Below are 19546 nucleotides of genomic sequence, written 5' to 3' on the forward strand. Positions count from 1 at the left end.
TGATCGTCATCCCTTGAAGGTGAGCACCCCAACCTTCTAGCGAGGCATCCGTGGTCACTATGAATCTGGGGACTTCTGCGAGGAAAGCACAGCCCACTTGCAGGTGGTGTTTCTGACTCCACCATAGGATTGTATCCTTCATTCGAGGTGTTAAGGTAATGATGTCCTCGAAGGAACCCGATATCTGCACCCATTGGTGACTGAGTTCCTCTTGTAAGGGTCTCATCCTCAGACGACAGTTTGGAGTGAGAGGGATGCACGATGAGATCATCCCTAGGAAAGATTTGAATCTCCGAACAGAAACGCACTCTTTTCTGAGGAGTGTGGTTGCCATTGTTCGGATCTTCTCCTGTCTTTCGTTTGAAATGAAGACCTGAGCGAGCTTGGAATCCAGCGTTGCTCCTAGGAAAGACTTCCTTTGTGATGGAATCAGATCCGATTTCTCGAAGTTCACTGAAAACCCCAGGCTTTGAAACAGGCAAAGGCATTTTTGGACATGTTCGTTTGCTGTGTCGTAGGAATTGGCCTTGATAAGGCAATCATCCAGATATGGGTATATCTGAATTCCCTGCAATCGTAGGTGGGCCGCTACAGGTGCTAGCATTTTTGTGAATACCCTCGGGGCTGAACGTAGTCCAAAGGGAAGCACCTTGAATTGGAAATCCCTGCCAGCCACTCTGAACCTTAGGAACTTCCTGTGTCTGGGGAAGATAGGGACGTGGAAGTAGGCATCCTGAAGGTCGAGTGTTGCCAAGTGGTCCCCTTCTGCCAAAAACTGGAGGATCTCTTGGAGAGTTAACATTCTGAACGTCAATTTTTTGATGTATTTGTTGAGGGCACGCAAATCGAGGATTGGGCGCCATTCCCCTGATTTTTTGCGTATCAAGAAAAAACGAGAGTAAAAGCCTGTTCCTCTCTGGTGTTGAGGTACTCTCTCGATTGCCCCCTTTCGAATCATTGTATTGATTTGGATGAATAGCTCCTTGAGATGTGCTGGGGGCGGCCCTTTTGGTGGAGAATTTGGAGGGGTTTTTACAAATTCTAAAATGTGGCCCTTGGATACCACATCCAGCACCCATTTGTCTGTAGTAATCTTTGACCATTTGGAGCAATGTAGGGATATTCTTCCTCCAATTCGTTTTTGGCTGGGACACTTTGGCGGCAGGAAGTGAATCTCACTTTTTGTTGGTGTTATCTCTCCCCCGATAAGTGGCTTTTCCTCGGGGCTGTGAGTAAGTATTTCTTCTTTGGCCATAAGGTTGTTGTTTATATGGCTGGTACCTCTGGGTGTTTTGTGTGTTTGTATAGGTGCGCTGTTGGTAATATCCTCCTCTATTTGAGAAGCTTCCCCTTCCTCTAGCGCCACGAAAGGAAGACTTACGATACTGCAGAGTACCCAAAGATCGTGCAGTTTCAGTATCCTTTTTTATGGCCTGCAAAGCCTCATCCACATGCGAGCCGAATAGGTACTCGCCATCATAAGCCATGTTTAACACCTTGGCCTGTACTTCATGTCTAAAGGATGTAGATTTCAACCATCCCTCTCTCCGAAGGACTGCGGCTCCTGCCAATTGTCTGAATCCTGTAGCTGCTACATCCACTGCAGCATCAATGATCTCTGACGACGCACACTCCCCTTCTTGCAGAATTTTGATAGCCTCAGACCGGTCCGGTTCAGGCAGTTTCTTAATGTAAGGCGAAATGTCAGACCACATTTGCCTATCGTATCGGCCAAGAATTGCCATAGAATTAGCAACCCTCACTGTGGTCGCTGCAATCGTTGATACCTTTTTTCCAATGGTATCTAATCGTCTTCCGTCTCTGTCCGTAGGAGTGGAGATTTGAGACGACGGGTTCTTCGCTCTCTTTTGAGCTGCCTGTGCAATGACTGAGTCTGTCTTGGCCTGTCCAATCAGGCAAGCAGGTGAAGAAGCTGGCGCTCTGTACTTTTTATCTACTTGTGGTAAAACTGGAGGTAAAGAATTTGGTGTGGCCATGATCTTTAGACCTTCTTTCCAAATAAAGTCTATGATAGGTATTGACCAACTTTGCCTTTGAGACAAATTTTTAAAATCGTACAGGAAACAATCGTCCTGTTTAGTCTCCATGGAAATGAGAAATCTCTTGGTTGCGTTGTCCATAATCCTATGGAAATTCGCAATATCCACCGGTGGTGAATCAGCTTTTGGTTGTTCATCTGGAGCAGGGGAGTCAGCCTGATAATCTTCATACTCCGACGAATCCGATTCATCCAATTCACCTTCCTCCTGAGCCTCCTCCTCAGTATTCTCATCCTCCGGTTGATTATATGGCACCGGTATGGATGGGGTATGCCCCGATTCTTCCGGTATAGTAGGTATTGAATTCGGGGTCACTCTAGGCGGGGGGAAGAGATGTGTGATTCGCCCGACTCTGAGGGCGGGAAACGGCGATAGTAATCGTCCAACATGGACATTAAATTTCTAAATAGTTCCATGGGCATTTGTGTCCCTGGTGGTGGTGCAGTATCCAACCTGGGCTGTTGTGTCACTTGCTCCTCTTCCTCCTGATCCTTCACTTGTATTAGCAAGTCAGATGGACTTGTAGCTGCTTGAAATAATTCTCCACCAGAGTCCTCTTCTGAATCCAAGAGCCTGTCTGGCATTGTTAGTGCTGACATACATGCAGACTGCGATGGGCGTTGTAGAAGTGCCGCAGTGGTGGCTGGAGATGGCAACGATATCGCGTTGCTTCTTGCTGACCAGACCTGGATATCTGTGCAAGTTGACAGTTTTGGCGTTATTGGATTCTCTTGAGCCACTGGGAAGTCTTGTGGCTTTGACTTTGTTGTGAGCGATGAACTCGCCGTCGTTGATTGCGTCGTCGACAACTGTGGCTGGTAAGTTTTCGTCGACGAGACGTTTTTCGACGTCGACGACGATGTCGTCGTCGACGGAACAATTTTCGTCATCGACGGAACAATTTTCTTCGTCGTCGGGGCCGTCGACGGGGCCGTCGACGAGACCGTCGTCGACGACTTCGTCGACGGGGCCGTCGACGTTTGGATGGTGGCCGGGTCTTCCTCGTCGACGATGGGATGGTCGACGGTTGCTTCGTCGACGGTGACGTCGTAGACGGTAAGGATTTGTTCGTCGACGGTAAAGTCGTCGTCGACGGTAAGGTTTTTGTCGACGCTGATGTGGGCTTCGTCGACGGAGGCTCGTCGACGGTAGGAGAAACTTTCTTCGTCGACGAGAGGGGACGAATCTGAACATGAACAAAAGTTGGTGAGGACGCTGAGGACACCACCAAAGAGGTTTTTGGTGAGGAATAAGCCATGGTTGAAGTCACTGTAGTGGCTGTCTGACAGGAAACCGGCAGAGTAGTTGCTGCCTTGGTTGCAGGCCTCTGAGGTGACAATAAAGACACAGTCTTTTTAACTACAGGCGGCCTCACAGATTTTTCACAGGCTTTCTTCACTTTTGAAGTAGAAGGCTCCTCAGCAGCAAGAGTGTGCTGGGCCTGTTTCGCCACCTTTGCCTTAGGGGTAGTCACCTTACCCTCAGCCATTCTCTTTCTAGATCCCATAGAAGACATAGAGGCCAAACTTCCTACCTCAGATAGTGACAAGTCCTTATCCTTATTCCGTTGTATCCATAGTAGAAGGCGACCCTCTCTGTCTCTGAGGGTTTTAGTAGGAAAAGTGCGACAAATCTTGCACTCCTTAGCCTGATGATCCGGATACAAGCAGTATATGCAGAGAGAATGAGGGTCCTCCTTGAACAGCCTTGCCTTGCCACAAGATTCACAGGCCCTGAAAAGGGACTTAGATGTAGACATGTTGGAAAGAAAGAAACTTTCAAGTGTAGAAGAAAAAACTGAGCAGAGCTCAGAGAGACTCCCTATCACACGACGTGCGGTAAAAAATCTGACAGCCTGGGTCTCTGGGGAGAATACCTTGGTGGGAGCTGTGGCCTGATTGGCTGCAGTTTGGTCTAACATAATGACTTGGATAGTCACTAATGTGGAAGTTTTTCATTGGTAGCTGAGGCTACTTTACTTCCTGGTTTATTATAACTGTTATTGCTATGTACAAATGGCATATTACTGCTTTTTTATATACCGTGGGACTCCTACTCCGACGACGGGGAATGATTCAGGCATGTGAATCTATGAAAGACACCCCTAATACTGGAGAAAATCAATGTTCCTCAAAACGAATCTTTATAAAAGACAAATTTTTTTTTTTTTTTTAAATATTAGAAATGCAGGTCAGTTAGAATAAATCACAAAGTCTTTATCACAGTGTGACTGTGCACTCTGGTTAGCATTAAGAGTCCATGGGTAAAGTTATCCAGTAGCAAAGGATCACAAACACAGTTGCAAGACCAGCACAAAATGTGGCTACCTTCCCCCTATGGAAAAAAACGTAATTGGCTCCTTATGCAAGCATGTTGTACATTTAGATCTGCATCTATAACACCACACTACCTAAGCAAGAATGTTTCCTTATCAGGAAACCATATACAGCTTCATATCAACAAATATTTATACCTTGAAATCAAGCACTGCAACAAGACAACGTTTTATTGCTCTTTCTCAAGCAGCACACCTAAGATATTAAATAAAATACTGATCAAGATAAGGGGGCACACCTAAGATATGAAATAATATACTGATCAAGATAAGACCGAACCCTCTTTCATTTTGTTTAAAAAAACACCTCCTTCTGACAAACACCATAAACATCCACCTCTTATCATTCCAGCATGAATACGAGTTTTCTTCTTTCATAATTCCTGTTGATGAATTTGCAGAAGAACCCCATGTGCTTTTATTCTGCTCTAATAATTGTTGTGGTAGAGGCCAGGAATTGTTCCTTAAAACCCATTTGTTTCAGGTATAATCTTTCTACTATCATTGACCTGATATGTTGTGGCTAATCCCAAGCCACCCTGCTGCAAAATGTTGCCCTTCAGCACTTTCAAACCACTGCGAGAAATAGTGAAAATGCAAACAAGTTTTATAATTTTTGGGACAGCACACATTGAAAACATTGCTGTAAAAGTTGCATCAAGTTTAGGCAATGTCAACATGTTTGGCGATTCAAACACACCTGCAGCGTTTTTGGCTTCCCCAATGCTTGTTAACTTTGCCATAGTTTATGGTCTAAACCATTCAAACATGGTCGCTTGTGGGTGTGTAAGCATTGGCATGGAAGGACAGCCATCTACGAAAATTTTTGCTCAAGTAGTATAACATACCATTTCATATCTACCCATGCCCCACACACTGTTGTAGACATATTGAAATGTTTTGTTTTCTAAAGTATAATAAAATCACTCCAAGATGGTCATTGATGACTGCAAATGCGTGCTGACACATAGCAGCTATAGAGAACACAATGTCCCAACAGGTAACAAATTAAAAGGCAATTTAGTTGTGTATGCAAAAAGCATTACATTAGAAGGAAACAAGGAGGCTCAATTAGTTAAAGCATGGCTTGTAATTCACCAATTTTTGAGATATTTACACATGGGAATACAGTTGAAAGCAGCACTGTACAAGAAAAATTCATGTGACAACCCAAGGGCACTTGGTGACAAAGTGATATATACAAGTGAGAAGTGACGACGCAAGTGATGGGAGTGAACAGCGTGAACGGCGCGAAGTGACAAAGTTATATACAGTAATGGCTCAATGATTGATACATTTTAGTCCTTTGTAGCACATTAGATCATAGTTATGAGCCAAACGCTATAGTGCGCCAAACAATTGCGCTGTAGTGTCGACGGCGTTTCGATCCACAATGGTTTGGGATCCTCTTCAGGACAGGGTTGGAGAGTTGGTATAGTTCTGGTATTCGGAAAGACGCTGGTTCAGTATTGTACCAAGATGTCAAGGTGTGATGGAATCCATGGAGAAAATTTAATTGTATCCTACGCGGATATCCCAGAAGATACGGTAACGTCTCAGAGTCGGCGTATCTGGATAGGGGAAGGCGTCCGTGTCCAGATGGACGAGGAGCAATTCAATTTTCTCCATGCGTTTCGATCCACAATGGTTTGGGATCCTCTTCAGGACAGGGTTGGCGAGTTGGTATAGTGCTGGTATAGTGCTGGTATTCGGAAAGACGCTGGTTCAGTATTTTTACAAGACGTCAAGGTGTAATGGAATCCATGGAGAAAATTGAATTGTATCCTACGCGGATATCCCACCTGCCGACCTGCGATGAGGAAAACTGCAGTTTCCCTCATCGCAGGTCGGAACTTCAGCTTGTGATTCAGGTCCCCGCAGCAGTAAGGATTTATTCAGACGCTGCTCCTCGTCCATCTGGACACGGACGCCTTCCCCTATCCAGATACGCCGACTCTGAGACGTTACCGTATCTTCTGGGATATCCGCGTAGGATACAATTAAATTTTCTCCATGGATTCCATCACACCTTGACATCTTGGTACAATACTGAACCAGCGTCTTTCCGAATACCAGAACTATACCAACTCTCCAACCCTGTCCTGAAGAGGATCCCAAACCATTGTGGATCGAAACGCCGTCGACACTACAGCGCAATTGTTTGGCGCACTATAGCGTTTGGCACATAACTATGATCAAAGGACTAAAATGTATCAATCATTGAGCCATTACTGTATATAACTTTGTCACTTTGCGCCGTTCACGTTGTTCACCCCCATCACTTGCGTCGTCACTTCTCACTTGTATATATCACTTTGTCACCAAGTGCCCTTGGGTTGTCACATGAATTTTTCTTGTACAGTGCTGCTTTCAACTGTATTCCCATGTGTAAATATCTCAAAAATTGGTGAATTACAAGCCATGCTTTAACTAATTGAGCCTCCTTGTTTCCTTCTAATCTAATGCTTTTTGCATACACAACTAAATTGCCTTTTAAAATTGTTACCTGTTGGGACATTGTGTTCTCTATATACTTCATACCCAGTCCCAGTTTGGTCTATGGGTCCTACTCCTGTTTCATATCACTAGACACAGAGCAGCTATCATGTAAAAAAAATGTCCAACACTTTTTTCTTAATTTATCGTTCCAAGATGGTGTAAGGTTATTTTGGAATAGCAAATCAAGAAATAAAGTATGAGCGAGGATTTTGCTTATATAGACAGAAGCAAGCAGGAAATAGCAGTGTAGAGCTGCCAGACTCTTGCAAAACAAAAAATAATAAAAATGAAGGAGGGCGAGAAAGGGGTGGGGAGTGATATGGAAAGTGAGCAACAGACGAGTGAAGAAGTGAGAGGCCTGGTAGCAGGGACCATCGAAGTAATTGAAACAAGCATTTGCAATGCAATAGGTCTCGCATTTACGCAAGTTTGAGCTATTGGCATTGTAAATGACAATGCCTTTTACCTATATTTTGGTTTTTAAAACATAAATAAAAGACATTGTCATTTACAATGCCAATAGCTTAAACTATTGCAAATGGGAGACCTATTGCATTGAAAATGCTTGTTTAATTATGCGAATAGTGAATAATATTGTTCACTGTTAGTGTTATATAAAATGGAGTGTATTAGGTAGAATATGAACGTATCTGGAAGCATGCGCGTTACGTAGGCGAGACCTAAAAAATGAAGCAGGAAGAGGAGGGGAAGGAGAGCAAATGACAAGCAGGCAATGAGGAGGAGGGAAGCAGGAAGAAAGCGGATGAGGAAGAAAGAGAGGAAAGCGATGCACGCTTGTGGACTGCTAAACACAAATGAAAAATATTTCCCTGATGTCATTGAAAGGATACAATTAATTCATACGATGGTATAGAAGCTACGCTCCGAGAATTGTGTCAGGGGTTAGGGAGATATGGGGTCAAAAACAAGACTAGGGGAAAAAAAACACTGAACCAGGAGCATTGAACTGAGGTAAACAATAAAGCCATTCAATCATGAGCAAGCGGCTGACCTAAAACCCACTCTGTACTTCACTGTAAATAAAATGTCAGCAGAGGAGCTAAAAAAGAGTTTGTCAAAAGTTGTTTACAGGGAAATACCAGCAGTTTATTAGTAACAAATCCTATGCAAATATGTCCACAGGGCCTAGCAAAATTGTACGTTGGCAGAATAGATATAGTTGTCAGCTCAGCCCACATCTGTCTTCACACAAATAGGACTCATTCATAAAGTACACATTTTAGCATTTCAGATAATGCGATCAGCTAACACTTGAATGCCACACACATTGCAGCTGGAGATTGAGAAGTACTCAGAATAAGAGTCTTGAGTTACCTTGCGTAAAGAGGAAAAAGCACAGGATCGCACATGCCAAAGGTGTGCCCATCGCACTGCAGTATGCCCTGTAGACCAGGGAGGACACCAGGCCAATCTTCTTCTCTTCCTCATTGATGAGTTTATGGCCACACCCGGACTCCTCTGACATCTGGCCGTTGTCTGTATCATGGTGGTGACTGGTGTCAGTCTTAGGGTGCTCCCGTGACTTCTCCTCATCGTCTGACTGCTCTCCTAAGTCCATAAGGATTTGACTTTGTTTCTCTTCATCATCCTCTTCTTCTTCGTTGTCGCCCTCAGATGATGCTAATGAGACACAGCACAACTAAGGCATCAAACAAGAAGCACAACCCTAATGTGTTCAGGTTAGATTGGGAAAGCTTGCATGCCTGTCCATGAATTATTTATGAAGCTTATGTTATTCCCTGGAAAATAGTTATTACTTTGGGTGCATATTTGTTAGAAATGGGATCCCTGGTTGGCCAAGGCTTGCGCCAAGGCCAGGCAGAAATCGCCATTTCTAGTTAGGGTAAGGAAGTCACCCGCCAAGACAACCCCTGCTCACCCCCTTGGTAGCTTGGCACGAGCAGTCAGGCCTATCTCGGAGGTCATGTGTAAAGCATTTGCGCACGCACCCCCAACAACAACCTCCCGCCCCCCCCCCCCCCACAAAAGGAACTCCACACAGATATATATGAAAAATAGACTTTGTATTGAAAAACATACTTTGGGATAAATACACAATATACACGGTGCCAGGGGCACGGGCAGGGTTTACAAGGGAATATATACAGGACAGGGCCATGGGACCACTGCCAGGAATATGCACATGATGGAGCTGGCATTTAGGACACATAACAACTGGGAGCTTCCTAGAACTAGGACTAGAACACATAACAACCAGGAGCTAGCATTAGAACACATGACAACCCAGAGCTTAATAGAACTAGCAGTAGAACTCACTCTAACCAGAAGCCACATACATGAGACCTAGGATATTTAGGAGGGAAGGAATGACAAGGCACATAACACATCAGACGCACCTTCGGAGGCGCAACACATAACAACTCTTAAGGAATCACATTAACATTAGCCAAGAACTTTCAACAGGCTAACTGGCCTTTCTAGGGCTAGGACGCCCAATGTCACGATGTTCAGAACAGACTGTAGGTAGTCAGCACAAACCTACACGTAGCAGCTGCCCACGAAGTGCTGGGCAGCTGAGGGGCATCGTGGGAGCCTCGCAGGCTCGGGGGAATAATTCGCGCCATGAAGGAGCCTCTGGGGCTCGAGAACGAGATGCTGGGTTGAGCCTCACAGGCTCGAAGGAACAATGGACAACAGGTGGAGCCTCTCGGGGCTCATGAACAAAAAGGGGGGAGTCCCTCCCGGGGGACTCGATCTCAATGGGGCCCCACGGGCCATGATGGAGCCTCTCGGGGCTCGGGGACGATTCTGTGGGCAGGCAGGGTCCCCCTCGGGGGACCCGGCATCACTGGGGGCCCCACGGGCCATGAAACACATGGGCGCTCGCGCTGGAGGGGAGGGGCGGGCACCGGCAATGTGCCCCGACGTCCCACCTCTCCCTCCTGCAGCACTCACCGGCTGATGGACGCGCCGGTCTCTCCTTGCTCTCCGGGGCTCCCTCTCGCTCCTGGGGGCCCCGGGGGGAAGCGGCCAGTCTTCTGGGGGAAGCAGGGGCGCGGAGTAGGCTCCCGCCTCTCCCTGCCTCGTCTCTCCTCTCTGCAGCCGCCTCCTCAGCTCCTCGGGCCGCCGGCCAATCACAGCGCGGCCCGGGGAGACGTCAGCAGCCAAGCCCGGGCCGGCAGCCAATCCCAGCGCGGCCCGGGGGAGGCGTCACGAGGGGTCCCGGGCCGGCGGCGGTGATTCTGGGGAAATGACAAGGGCCAGGCTCCCTCGAGAATGAAGGGCAATATAGCGAGGTAGGCACTCGCTGGGAATGTAACCTCCGTGGATCAGGGCAAATGCCGGGTGGACACCGGCTCGTTGAGTATAGCGCTCCCAGCGCTATTGTCACGAAGGAAGCGCTCCAAAGCGCTAGGGGGCAGGAATCAGCGCTCCTAGGCGCTAGGTAGGAGGGACAGCGCTACTAAGCGCTGGGGGTCCGAGGAAAGCGCTCCCAAGCGCTAGATAAAAATAGCAGAGTCCATAGGAAGTCCAGGACCTCAGGTGGAGCACAGCAGCTCCTGGAAGGGTAAAGGCCATCAGAAGTCCAGGAGTAGGGCAGGGCCCAGGGAGGCAAGCCAACCCTGAGCCCAAGCAGCAGCAGCCCCTGGTAGATTCAAGTTGGGAACAAGAACCTTATAGAAGAGGTCACAGCCTCTTTTTATACATGAAATTCCTTTGTCTAAAGGTGCTGGGTGGGGGAGAAACCAGTCGCAGCTGGTTTTGGGAGTATCTTGTTTTCCCCAACCACCCCTTTCCATTCATCAGGCAGGCCAGGTCATCAGACGCACCCCAGGGGGGTGGAGCCAGCATTGTGGGGGAAAGCCCAGCCCCATACAGGATACAGGCACAGCCCCTCCCTCACATCAGCATGTTAATCTCTCCATTCACCACCGGGGCAGACCCACACAGACTCCTGGAGCCAGGCTCCCCAGCCGGCTTCAGCCAATCACGCGCCAGCACACCTACTGCACACACACACCCATGTCTAGAAGTGGCACTTCCCTTCTAGACACACTCACACCGCATACATCATCTTTCAGCATTTAAACACACGAGTCCACACATACTAGACTCGAGCCTGTACCCCCCACGCATCAGGAACTATCGGGGACACACACATTCCCCATGCATTCCTATGGGGGAGGCAGGCCTCTCCCATCTACACGCACGCAGAGTGGGAATCACCATCCCCAGGTCACATATAGCAAGCAAAAACTTCAGGGGTGGACCTGCCAGAAGGGCCCAGTCCAACACGACCCCCTTCCAGCCAAAACGCAGGGTAGGCCAATCACCACCGTGATGGACTTCCCTGCTTTGGGCGACAAAACATGGACGCGGGCCCGCACTGCAGGGACACCCTCCAGTTATACGCCACGTTGATCTATAGACATACACAGACTAATAAAAAAAAAAACCCAGGCCCAACTAGGCTACCCCACTGGCACTCCTTAGTTGTCCACGGCTAGGACCAGGCCCTAGGCCACCCAGATACCGCTGGTCCCTGCCGAGCCAGAGTGGGGGGTGGTAACCCCTGGCCCACGACAGCCATTCTCCACTCCCTTTCTCTGTGTAGTTCCACTTTACCACTTTCTCTTCCACCTAGGGTCCGCACCCTCAGGTTGGCCAGAGGTCACGGGCAAGCTCGCCCCACCCTACCTCTACTTCTGAGGTTCCGTGCTCTCCCAGGAGAAGCACCCTCCAGAACACCTTTTCTCACCAGTCTCGGAACTCTCTCCCTCCACTGGTCTCCCACCTGGGAACTAATTTCACCGGATGCCCAGGGGTCAGACTCCCTCTCACCCCCTTCCAGTTCCGCACCCTCCCATGTAGAACAGGGTCCCTCCACTTAAGGTGGGCCCCACCTGCTCTCAGCGCAGTACCACGACACTCAGCCAAGAACCCTAAAGATCCCTGCTAGGCCTGTACCACCCCTTCTGGGAAACACAGGGTCTCTTCACTTAAGATGAGCCCCACCTGTGTCCACAGGAGTACGCCTAGGAGACACACCGGCCAGGACACTGGCTACAGTCGCCCTGCCATCCAGATCCGGAAACACCGACTACTGGCTCCCCAACCGCGGGCAGTACCCTACCGGCCAGATGCCTGGCGCACCAGGACTTCTACAAGATGAAAATAAAATCTAAGACTGTCTCTCCTCCTTCAGCAGGCAGGCAACCACTGCAGGTCAATACCCCATACAGCTTACCCGGTTCCTCCTCTTCAGGCAGGAGTTCCCTCTTGTACTAGGATGAGCCGCGACCACGTCAGCAGGGCTCAGAGTTCAGCTCTCCCCAAGGCAAGCCGCGATCCAATCAGCAGGGCTTCCTTGTCCGGGATACAACTTAACATTCACTTCAGCAAGATGAGCCGCGACAACGTCAGCAGGGCTCAGTGTTCAGCTCTCCCCAAGGCAAGCCACGATCCAATCAGCAGGGCTCCCTTGTCCGGGATACAACTTAACATTCGTTCACAAGATGAGCCGCGACCACGTCAGCAGGGCTCAGAGTTCAGCCCTCCCCAAGGCAAGCCGCGATCCAATCAGCAGGGCTTCCTTGTCCGGGATACAACTTAACATTCATTCAGCAAGATGAGCCGCGACAACGTCAGCAGGGCTCAGTGTTCAGCTCTCCCCAAGGCAAGCCGCGACCCAGTCAGCAGGGCTTCCTTGTCCGGGATACAACTCAACATTCATTCAGCAAGCTCCCCCATCTCAGAGAACTTACACTCCAGTATTCAGCACGCTCCCCATCCCAGAGAACGTACACCCATTATTCAGCACAACTCAACATTCATCCACACACCCTCCCCTGGACTGGTAAGACAGTTTCTACCGCCCCTGATTCCTCAACCTGACCCATGTGGCACAGGTACCATTACTCTAGGGAAGGGACAGGGACCACACACATTGGACAAATTTCGCTGCCACCACTGGATCCTACCCTTCTGGTGAATCCAGAAACCACATTGCACTTAGGGGGATGATCTACCCTCCCGAGCTAGGGACACCTAACTCACAGTGCACCAGACCCACATTTTCCACAGACACAGATACTTTTAGCAACTTAAACAATAATCCCTTTTCTTTGCGACCATCCAAAATGCAGAGTTTTGTAGTGGGGCCAGTTATCGCTGTGGTACTGCGCAAACACAAGTCCAAATCCCACCGCTAGCCAACAATGTTAGAAATGGGATCCCTGGTTGGCCAAGGCTTGCGCCAAGGCCAGGCAGAAATCGCCATTTCTAGTTAGGGTAAGGAAGTCACCCGCCAAAACAACCCCTGCTCACCCCCTTGGTAGCTTGGCACGAGCAGTCAGGCCTATCTCGGAGGTCATGTGTAAAGCATTTGCGCACGCACCCCCAACAACAACCTCCCGGGCCCCCCCACAAAAGGAACTCCACACAAGATATATATGAAAAATAGACTTTGTATTGAAAAACATACTTAGGGATAAATACACAATATACACGGTGCCAGGGGCACGGGCTGGGTTTACAAGGGAATATATACAGGACAGGGCCATGGGACCACTGCCAGGAATATGCACATGATGGAGCTGGCATTTAGGACACATAACAACTGGGAGCTTCCTAGAACTAGTACTAGAACACATAACAACCAGGAGCTAGCATTAGAACACATGACAACCCAGAGCTTAATAGAACTAGCAGTAGAACTCACTCTAACCAGAAGCCACATACATGAGACCTAGGATATTTAGGAGGGAAGGAATGACAAGGCACATAACACATCAGACGCACCTTTGGAGGCGCAACACATAACAACTCTTCAGGAATCACATTAACATTAGCCAAGAACTTTCAACAGGCCAACTGGCCTTTCTAGGGCTAGGACGCCCAATGTCACGATGTTCAGAACAGACTGTAGGTAGTCAGCACAAACCTACACGTAGCAGCTGCCCACGAAGTGCTGGGCAGCTGAGGGGCATCGTGGGAGCCTCGCAGGCTCGGGGGAATAATTCGCGCCATGAAGGAGCCTCTGGGGCTCGAGAACGAGATGCTGGGTTGAGCCTCACAGGCTCGAAGGAACAATGGACAACAGGTGGAGCCTCTCGGGGCTCATGAACAAAAAGGGGGGAGTCCCTCTCGGGGGACTCGATCTCACTGGGGCCCCACGGGCCATGATGGAGCCTCTCGGGGCTCGGGGACGATTCTGTGGGCAGGCAGGGTCCCCCTCGGGGGACCCGGCATCACTGGGGGCCCTACTAGCCATGAAACACATGGGCGCTCGTGCTGGAGGGGAGGGGCGGGCACCGGCAATGTACCCCGACGCCCCGCCTCTCCCTCCTGCAGCACTCACCGGCCGGTGGACGCGCCGGTCTCTCCTCGCTCTCCGGGGCTCCCTCTCGTTCCTGGGGGCCCCAGGGGGGGAAGCGGCCAGTCTTCTGGGGGAAGCAGGGGCGCGGAGTAGGCTCCCGCCGCTCCCTGCCTCGTCTCTCCTCTCTGCAGCCGCCTCCTCAGCTCCTCGGGCCGCCGGCCAATCACAGCGCGGCCCGGGGAGACGTCAGCAGCCAAGCCCGGGCCGGCAGCCAATCCCAGCGCGGCCCGGGGGAGGCGTCACGAGGGGTCCCGGGCCGGCGGCAGTGATTCTGGGGAAATGACGAGGGCCAGGCTCCCTCGAGAATGAAGGGCAATATAGCGAGGTAGGCACTCGCTGGGAATGCAACCTCCGTGGAACATGGCAAATGCCGGGTGGGCACCGGCTCGTTGAGTATAGCGCTCCCAGCGCTATTGCCACGAAGGAAGCGCTCCAAAGCGCTAGGGGGCAGGAATCAGCGCTCCTAGGCGCTAGGTAGGAGGGACAGTGCTCCCAAGCGCTGGGGGTCAGAGGAAAGCGCTCCCAAGCGCTAGATAAAAATAGCAGAGTCCATAGGAAGTCCAGGACCTCAGGTGGAGCACAGCAGCTCCTGGAAGGCTAAAGGCCATCAGAAGTCCAGGAGTAGGGCAGGGCCCAGGGAGGCAAGCCAATCCTGAGCCCAAGCAGCAGCAGCCCCTGGTAGATTCAAGTTGGGAACAAGAACCTTTTAGAAGAGGTCACAGCCTCTTTTTATACATGAAATTCCTTTGTCTAAAGGTGCTGGGTGGGGGAGAAACCAGTCGCAGCTGGTTTTGGGAGTATCTTGTTTTCCCCAACCACCCCTTTCCATTCATCAGGCAGGCCAGGTCATCAGACGCACCCCAGGGGGGTGGAGCCAGCATTGTGGGGGAAAGCCCAGCCCCATACAGGATACAGGCACAGCCCCTCCCTCACATCAGCATGTTAATCTCTCCATTCACCACCGGGACAGACCCACACAGACTCCTGGAGCCAGGCTCCCCAGCCGGCTTCAGCCAATCACGCGCCAGCACACCTACTGCACACACACACCCATGTCTAGAAGTGGCACTTCCCTTCTAGACACACACACGCCGCATACATCATCTTGCAGCATTTAAACACACAAGTCCACATATACCAGAATCGAGCCTGTACCCCCCACGCATCAGGAACTATCGGGGACACACACATTCCCCATGCATTCCTATGGGGGAGGCAGGCCTCTCCCATCTACATGCACTCAGAGTGGGAATCACCATCCCCAGGTCACATATAGCAAGCAAAAACTTCAGGGGTGGACCTGGCAGAAGGGCCCAGTCCAACAATATTTCTATTGCATTAATTTATTAGTAATAAACAGATACAATCTAAAATAAACACACTCCTTTTTGTCTAGGTTTTTTGGTGCGTGGCCCCTGTGTATATATATTTTCCATGGGCGAACAACCATTGAGTTTACCTGAGACAGGGAAAAAGGCTTTACTCGTTTTGAAATAAACAGAGTTCTATTGATATAGTCCTCTAGATCACTTCCCTTCTAGGGCTACGGAGAGCCTGACTGAGAACATCATTAAAGAATAACCTGAGGATTATCCTACAATCCTTTATTTAATTTCAGTAGTTTTGAATAATTTATATAATCTGATAAAGTTTTCTAGCTGCAGATTCCTTACCTTAGAACATTAACCAAGCGGTCAAATTCAAATTCATCTTAATTCGGTCATTATAGGACAATACAAGCACAGGATAAAACAGTTACATCTTCATAAAATATAAAAAAAGACTCTAAAAGCATCATAAAACAGATGATCATTAACTGATAGCAGAAGTGATATAACTGAGTACAGCGGTGCAAACATCGAGTGATTCTAAGCTTTGTAGATAGCTCAAACCCTCTTTGTAAGAATTAAAGTGCTTATGTAGTAGGGCTGGGCGTAAAAAGCGCACACTAAGGGAGTCATATAAAGTACAAAAGAGCATAAAATGAACAGTTGATTGAACAGAAACACAGTCACAGGGGCAGTGAGGAAGGGAGAGAAACCAGGAGCCCACTACTGGGAAAGCCACAAGGAAATGGAATATACTTAATCTAAATCTAGTGAGATAAAATATGTGCTCTGGGTTTACGATCCAGATCAGATAAGGCTGCATATCAGATGATGTGGATATCTGCATATATTTTTTGTAACTGTGGTCATATCAAGAGATGTTTCTACTCTAACTCCATCTTTGTAAGTTTCATAGCTCTTCTTGACTTCCATTTTAAGATCAGGTGTTATACTTTGCGGTGACTCAAAGAGATAACTAGGTTATAAAAGGTGCTTCACACATAAGCCAACCATGGGATAGCAGTCATGTTATCAAATTTTAAACAGTCTAGTAAGACCTTCCGTGTGACGTCTGCATTTGGGGAGCTCCATAGCTTTATCCATAATAGAAGGGGTGCCATGGAGATCCGGTCTGCCTTGAACCCTATACCCAGTTCCAAATGTGAAATACGGCTGGAGGAGTATTTAGGAATGTCCAGAAGCCTTCACAAAAACCTATTTTTGTCTAACTGAAGTTTTGTGCAGACAGTACAATCCCAGACTCTGGCCCCATAAGTGCCCACTTATAGGCACTTGCTTTTATAAAGTTAGACCATTTTGTATACCACCTTGTGGCCTAACCTTTTTGCAAATCTGAATATTGCATCTTCAGCTGCACACATCTTTTGAGCCTTGTGGATAAGTAACCTTTCCCATGATCCATTTGCCTTCAATAAAATACCAAGGTAGTTGAAAAAAGGAACTTTTTCAATTTGTGCCCCCCGATAAAAAAGTTTTTGACTTCGGGTGTTTTGGACCACGGGTCATGATAAAAGATTTTGACTGATTTACCTCAAGTTTTAATCTCAGCATAAAATCACTAAACTTGTTCAAAAAAGCTTTTGGAGGGCATTTGCTGTCAGACCTAAAAGAATCGCGTCATCCACATAGAGGAGCACAGGGACTGCCTCCATCCCAATCCTGGGAACATCGTCACAGCAAGCCCTTAAAGTGGTGTTTAGGGAATGGATGTATAATAAAAAAAGGGAAAGGCGCTTATATGCAACCCTGTCAGACCCCACTAGTCACATTTATTGGGGCTGTACAGTCCCCTTTCAGTGTAAAGCGCACCCTCATTGTGGAGTCCCAATCCTTGCGTTTTACCAGATCCACTAGATGGCGGTCAATACCCGCCTGCTCCATCAGGTCCCATAATATGCTCCTATCTACAAGTTCAAAAGCACAGGAGAGGTCCATAAATGCCATATGTATGGTTCCTCTCCTAACTTTGGCATATTTGACCATGGTGAGAGTTAGGTTAAGGGTTTGTTCTACAGTTCCTAGGCCTTGACGGAAGCCGTACTGGGCAGCTGGGAAAAAAGAGCTACCCTCTGCCCAGTCTTCCAATTTGCCCAATATTACCCTCCCCAGGATCGATAAAGTGGAATCAATCAATTAGATTGGGCGATAACATGCCGGACAGTTGCATTCCCCCTTTTTTTTAAAAGATGGGTACAATGATGGCTTTTCTCCATGAATCTATAAGGTCACCTTGCACTGCAGGCCTAAATACATTTGTGACCACGGGAGCCCATAATTCAACGTTGTTTTTAAAAAGATCAATTGGGAGCCGGCCTGGCCCAGGGGCTTTGCCATTTGCAGCACTCATAATAGCTTTTTTGACTGCAGCTAAGTCTACAAAATCAATCAGCCACTCCTCGTAATAGGGTGGTGATCGGGAATGTTTTCGTTTAGGGGCCAACCGACTCTGTTGTCTGGATTAAAAAAATCGAGGAAAAGTCAGCGGTCCAGTCGGCCTCAGGAATATGGCACTCAATGCTAGAAGTTCGGTTGACTACGTCCCAGAAGGGTCTAGTCTCTTTCAGATCAGCTGCTTTATTTAGATTCTCCCACGCTTTAGCTCGAATAACCAGTTTCCTTTCTTATAGGGCAAGCTTATATTTATGTTGTGCTTCCCTTATGGCAGTAGAATCTCGTGGTATTTTATTAGTGGCGTGTTTTAGGGCTTTGAGTGCTCTAGTGCATTCAGGACTGAACCATGAATGCACGGCTCGCTCATTTAGGGGTTTGTTCGATACAATCCTGCAGGATATAAATTCATAGATCTTTGTAAAGATAGCTCGAATTTTGGACGGGTCTTCTCATTGGAGACTTCTGTCATCAAGGTGTTAAAAAAGTTATTTGGATCTATCGATCCACAGTTTAGATGAACCCCAGGCGGTCAAACTGGATCCAGAAAGTTTTGAGGAATCCTCTTGTGCGCAGGTAGGTGGTTCCATTCGGATCCTCGTAACGTCATTGGCAATGTCCACGTTGGCATGGTATCTATTAGGCACCACCACAGCACACTGACCGTAGTTCCTTTATTTCCATGCCATCATTGCAGTTCCAGACGATCCCCCCACAGTCATTTTTTGAATGTTTTCTTTTTACATTTCTCAAAGTCGAGTAATGCACCTTGTTTCTTTAACTATTTTTCGGAGATGTCCCAAAGAAACCTACTGGGTTCACGCCTCATGGTGCCTGGCACAGATACATGTCTATGACAGACTCTGAATTGGTGTTACTATGGTGCCTGGAGCGGGACAACAACTTTGCGACCTGCACGGAGTGCAAGACCACGACTCCCAAGGCCATCCACAAGCCAGCCATGAAGCCTTTGGCCGCTCATCACACTCCAAGTCCGGTTCGCAAGGGAGGTCTCGGGACTGCTCCCCGAGTTACTCGCGTCGATCCTTGTCATGATCCTGGACTTCTTCAGGTAAGTCCAACATAAAGAAGTCCAAAAAGTCGAAGTGTTCTTCAAATTTTCTGAGTGTTCCTATTGTTCAGACGATACAAGAGAACGACTCCAAAGAACCAGGTCTTGCTCCCAGGTTGTACCTTTGGAGCTGGTGACTGACCGAGTTTCGTCGAGTTTGACTGAGCGACCTCTGCCCAACTATGAAAATGTTATGAGGCCAGGAGTCTCATTTTTTGGGCAGTCAAACCCCTCTTGGGCTCCTTCAGGTCCCATGGGTTCGGAAAAGTGCCCCACTGGGGCTCCTCCAGCGTGTCTGTCCTCTGCACCAGACGACCCTCAGGCTCCATGGTGGATCCAGATTGGCTCCGGCCACAACTTCTTGACCTCATGTGGGGACCATGCCAGTGGCGCTGTTTCCGGCACCACCGACAATCATAGGCAGAGCTGATCTCACCGTGATTCCTGAATCGATACAGAGCCGGACCGGCAACTCTTGACACT

General features: G+C 48.6%; 1 protein-coding gene across 1 annotated transcript in view; it reads right to left on the reverse strand.

Moving 5' to 3' along the window:
- LOC144762194 (ATP-binding cassette sub-family C member 10-like) overlaps positions 1–19546 on the reverse strand; it is a 681473-nt gene that overhangs the window by 257906 nt on the left and 404021 nt on the right. Inside the window, 1 exon segment of the mRNA XM_078647347.1 lies at positions 8230–8535. Within this exon segment, the coding sequence (XP_078503473.1) occupies positions 8230–8535 (306 nt within the window).

This window comes from Lissotriton helveticus, chromosome 6, assembly GCF_964261635.1.
Source record: "Lissotriton helveticus chromosome 6, aLisHel1.1, whole genome shotgun sequence".
NCBI classification, from domain to species: domain Eukaryota; kingdom Metazoa; phylum Chordata; class Amphibia; order Caudata; family Salamandridae; genus Lissotriton; species Lissotriton helveticus.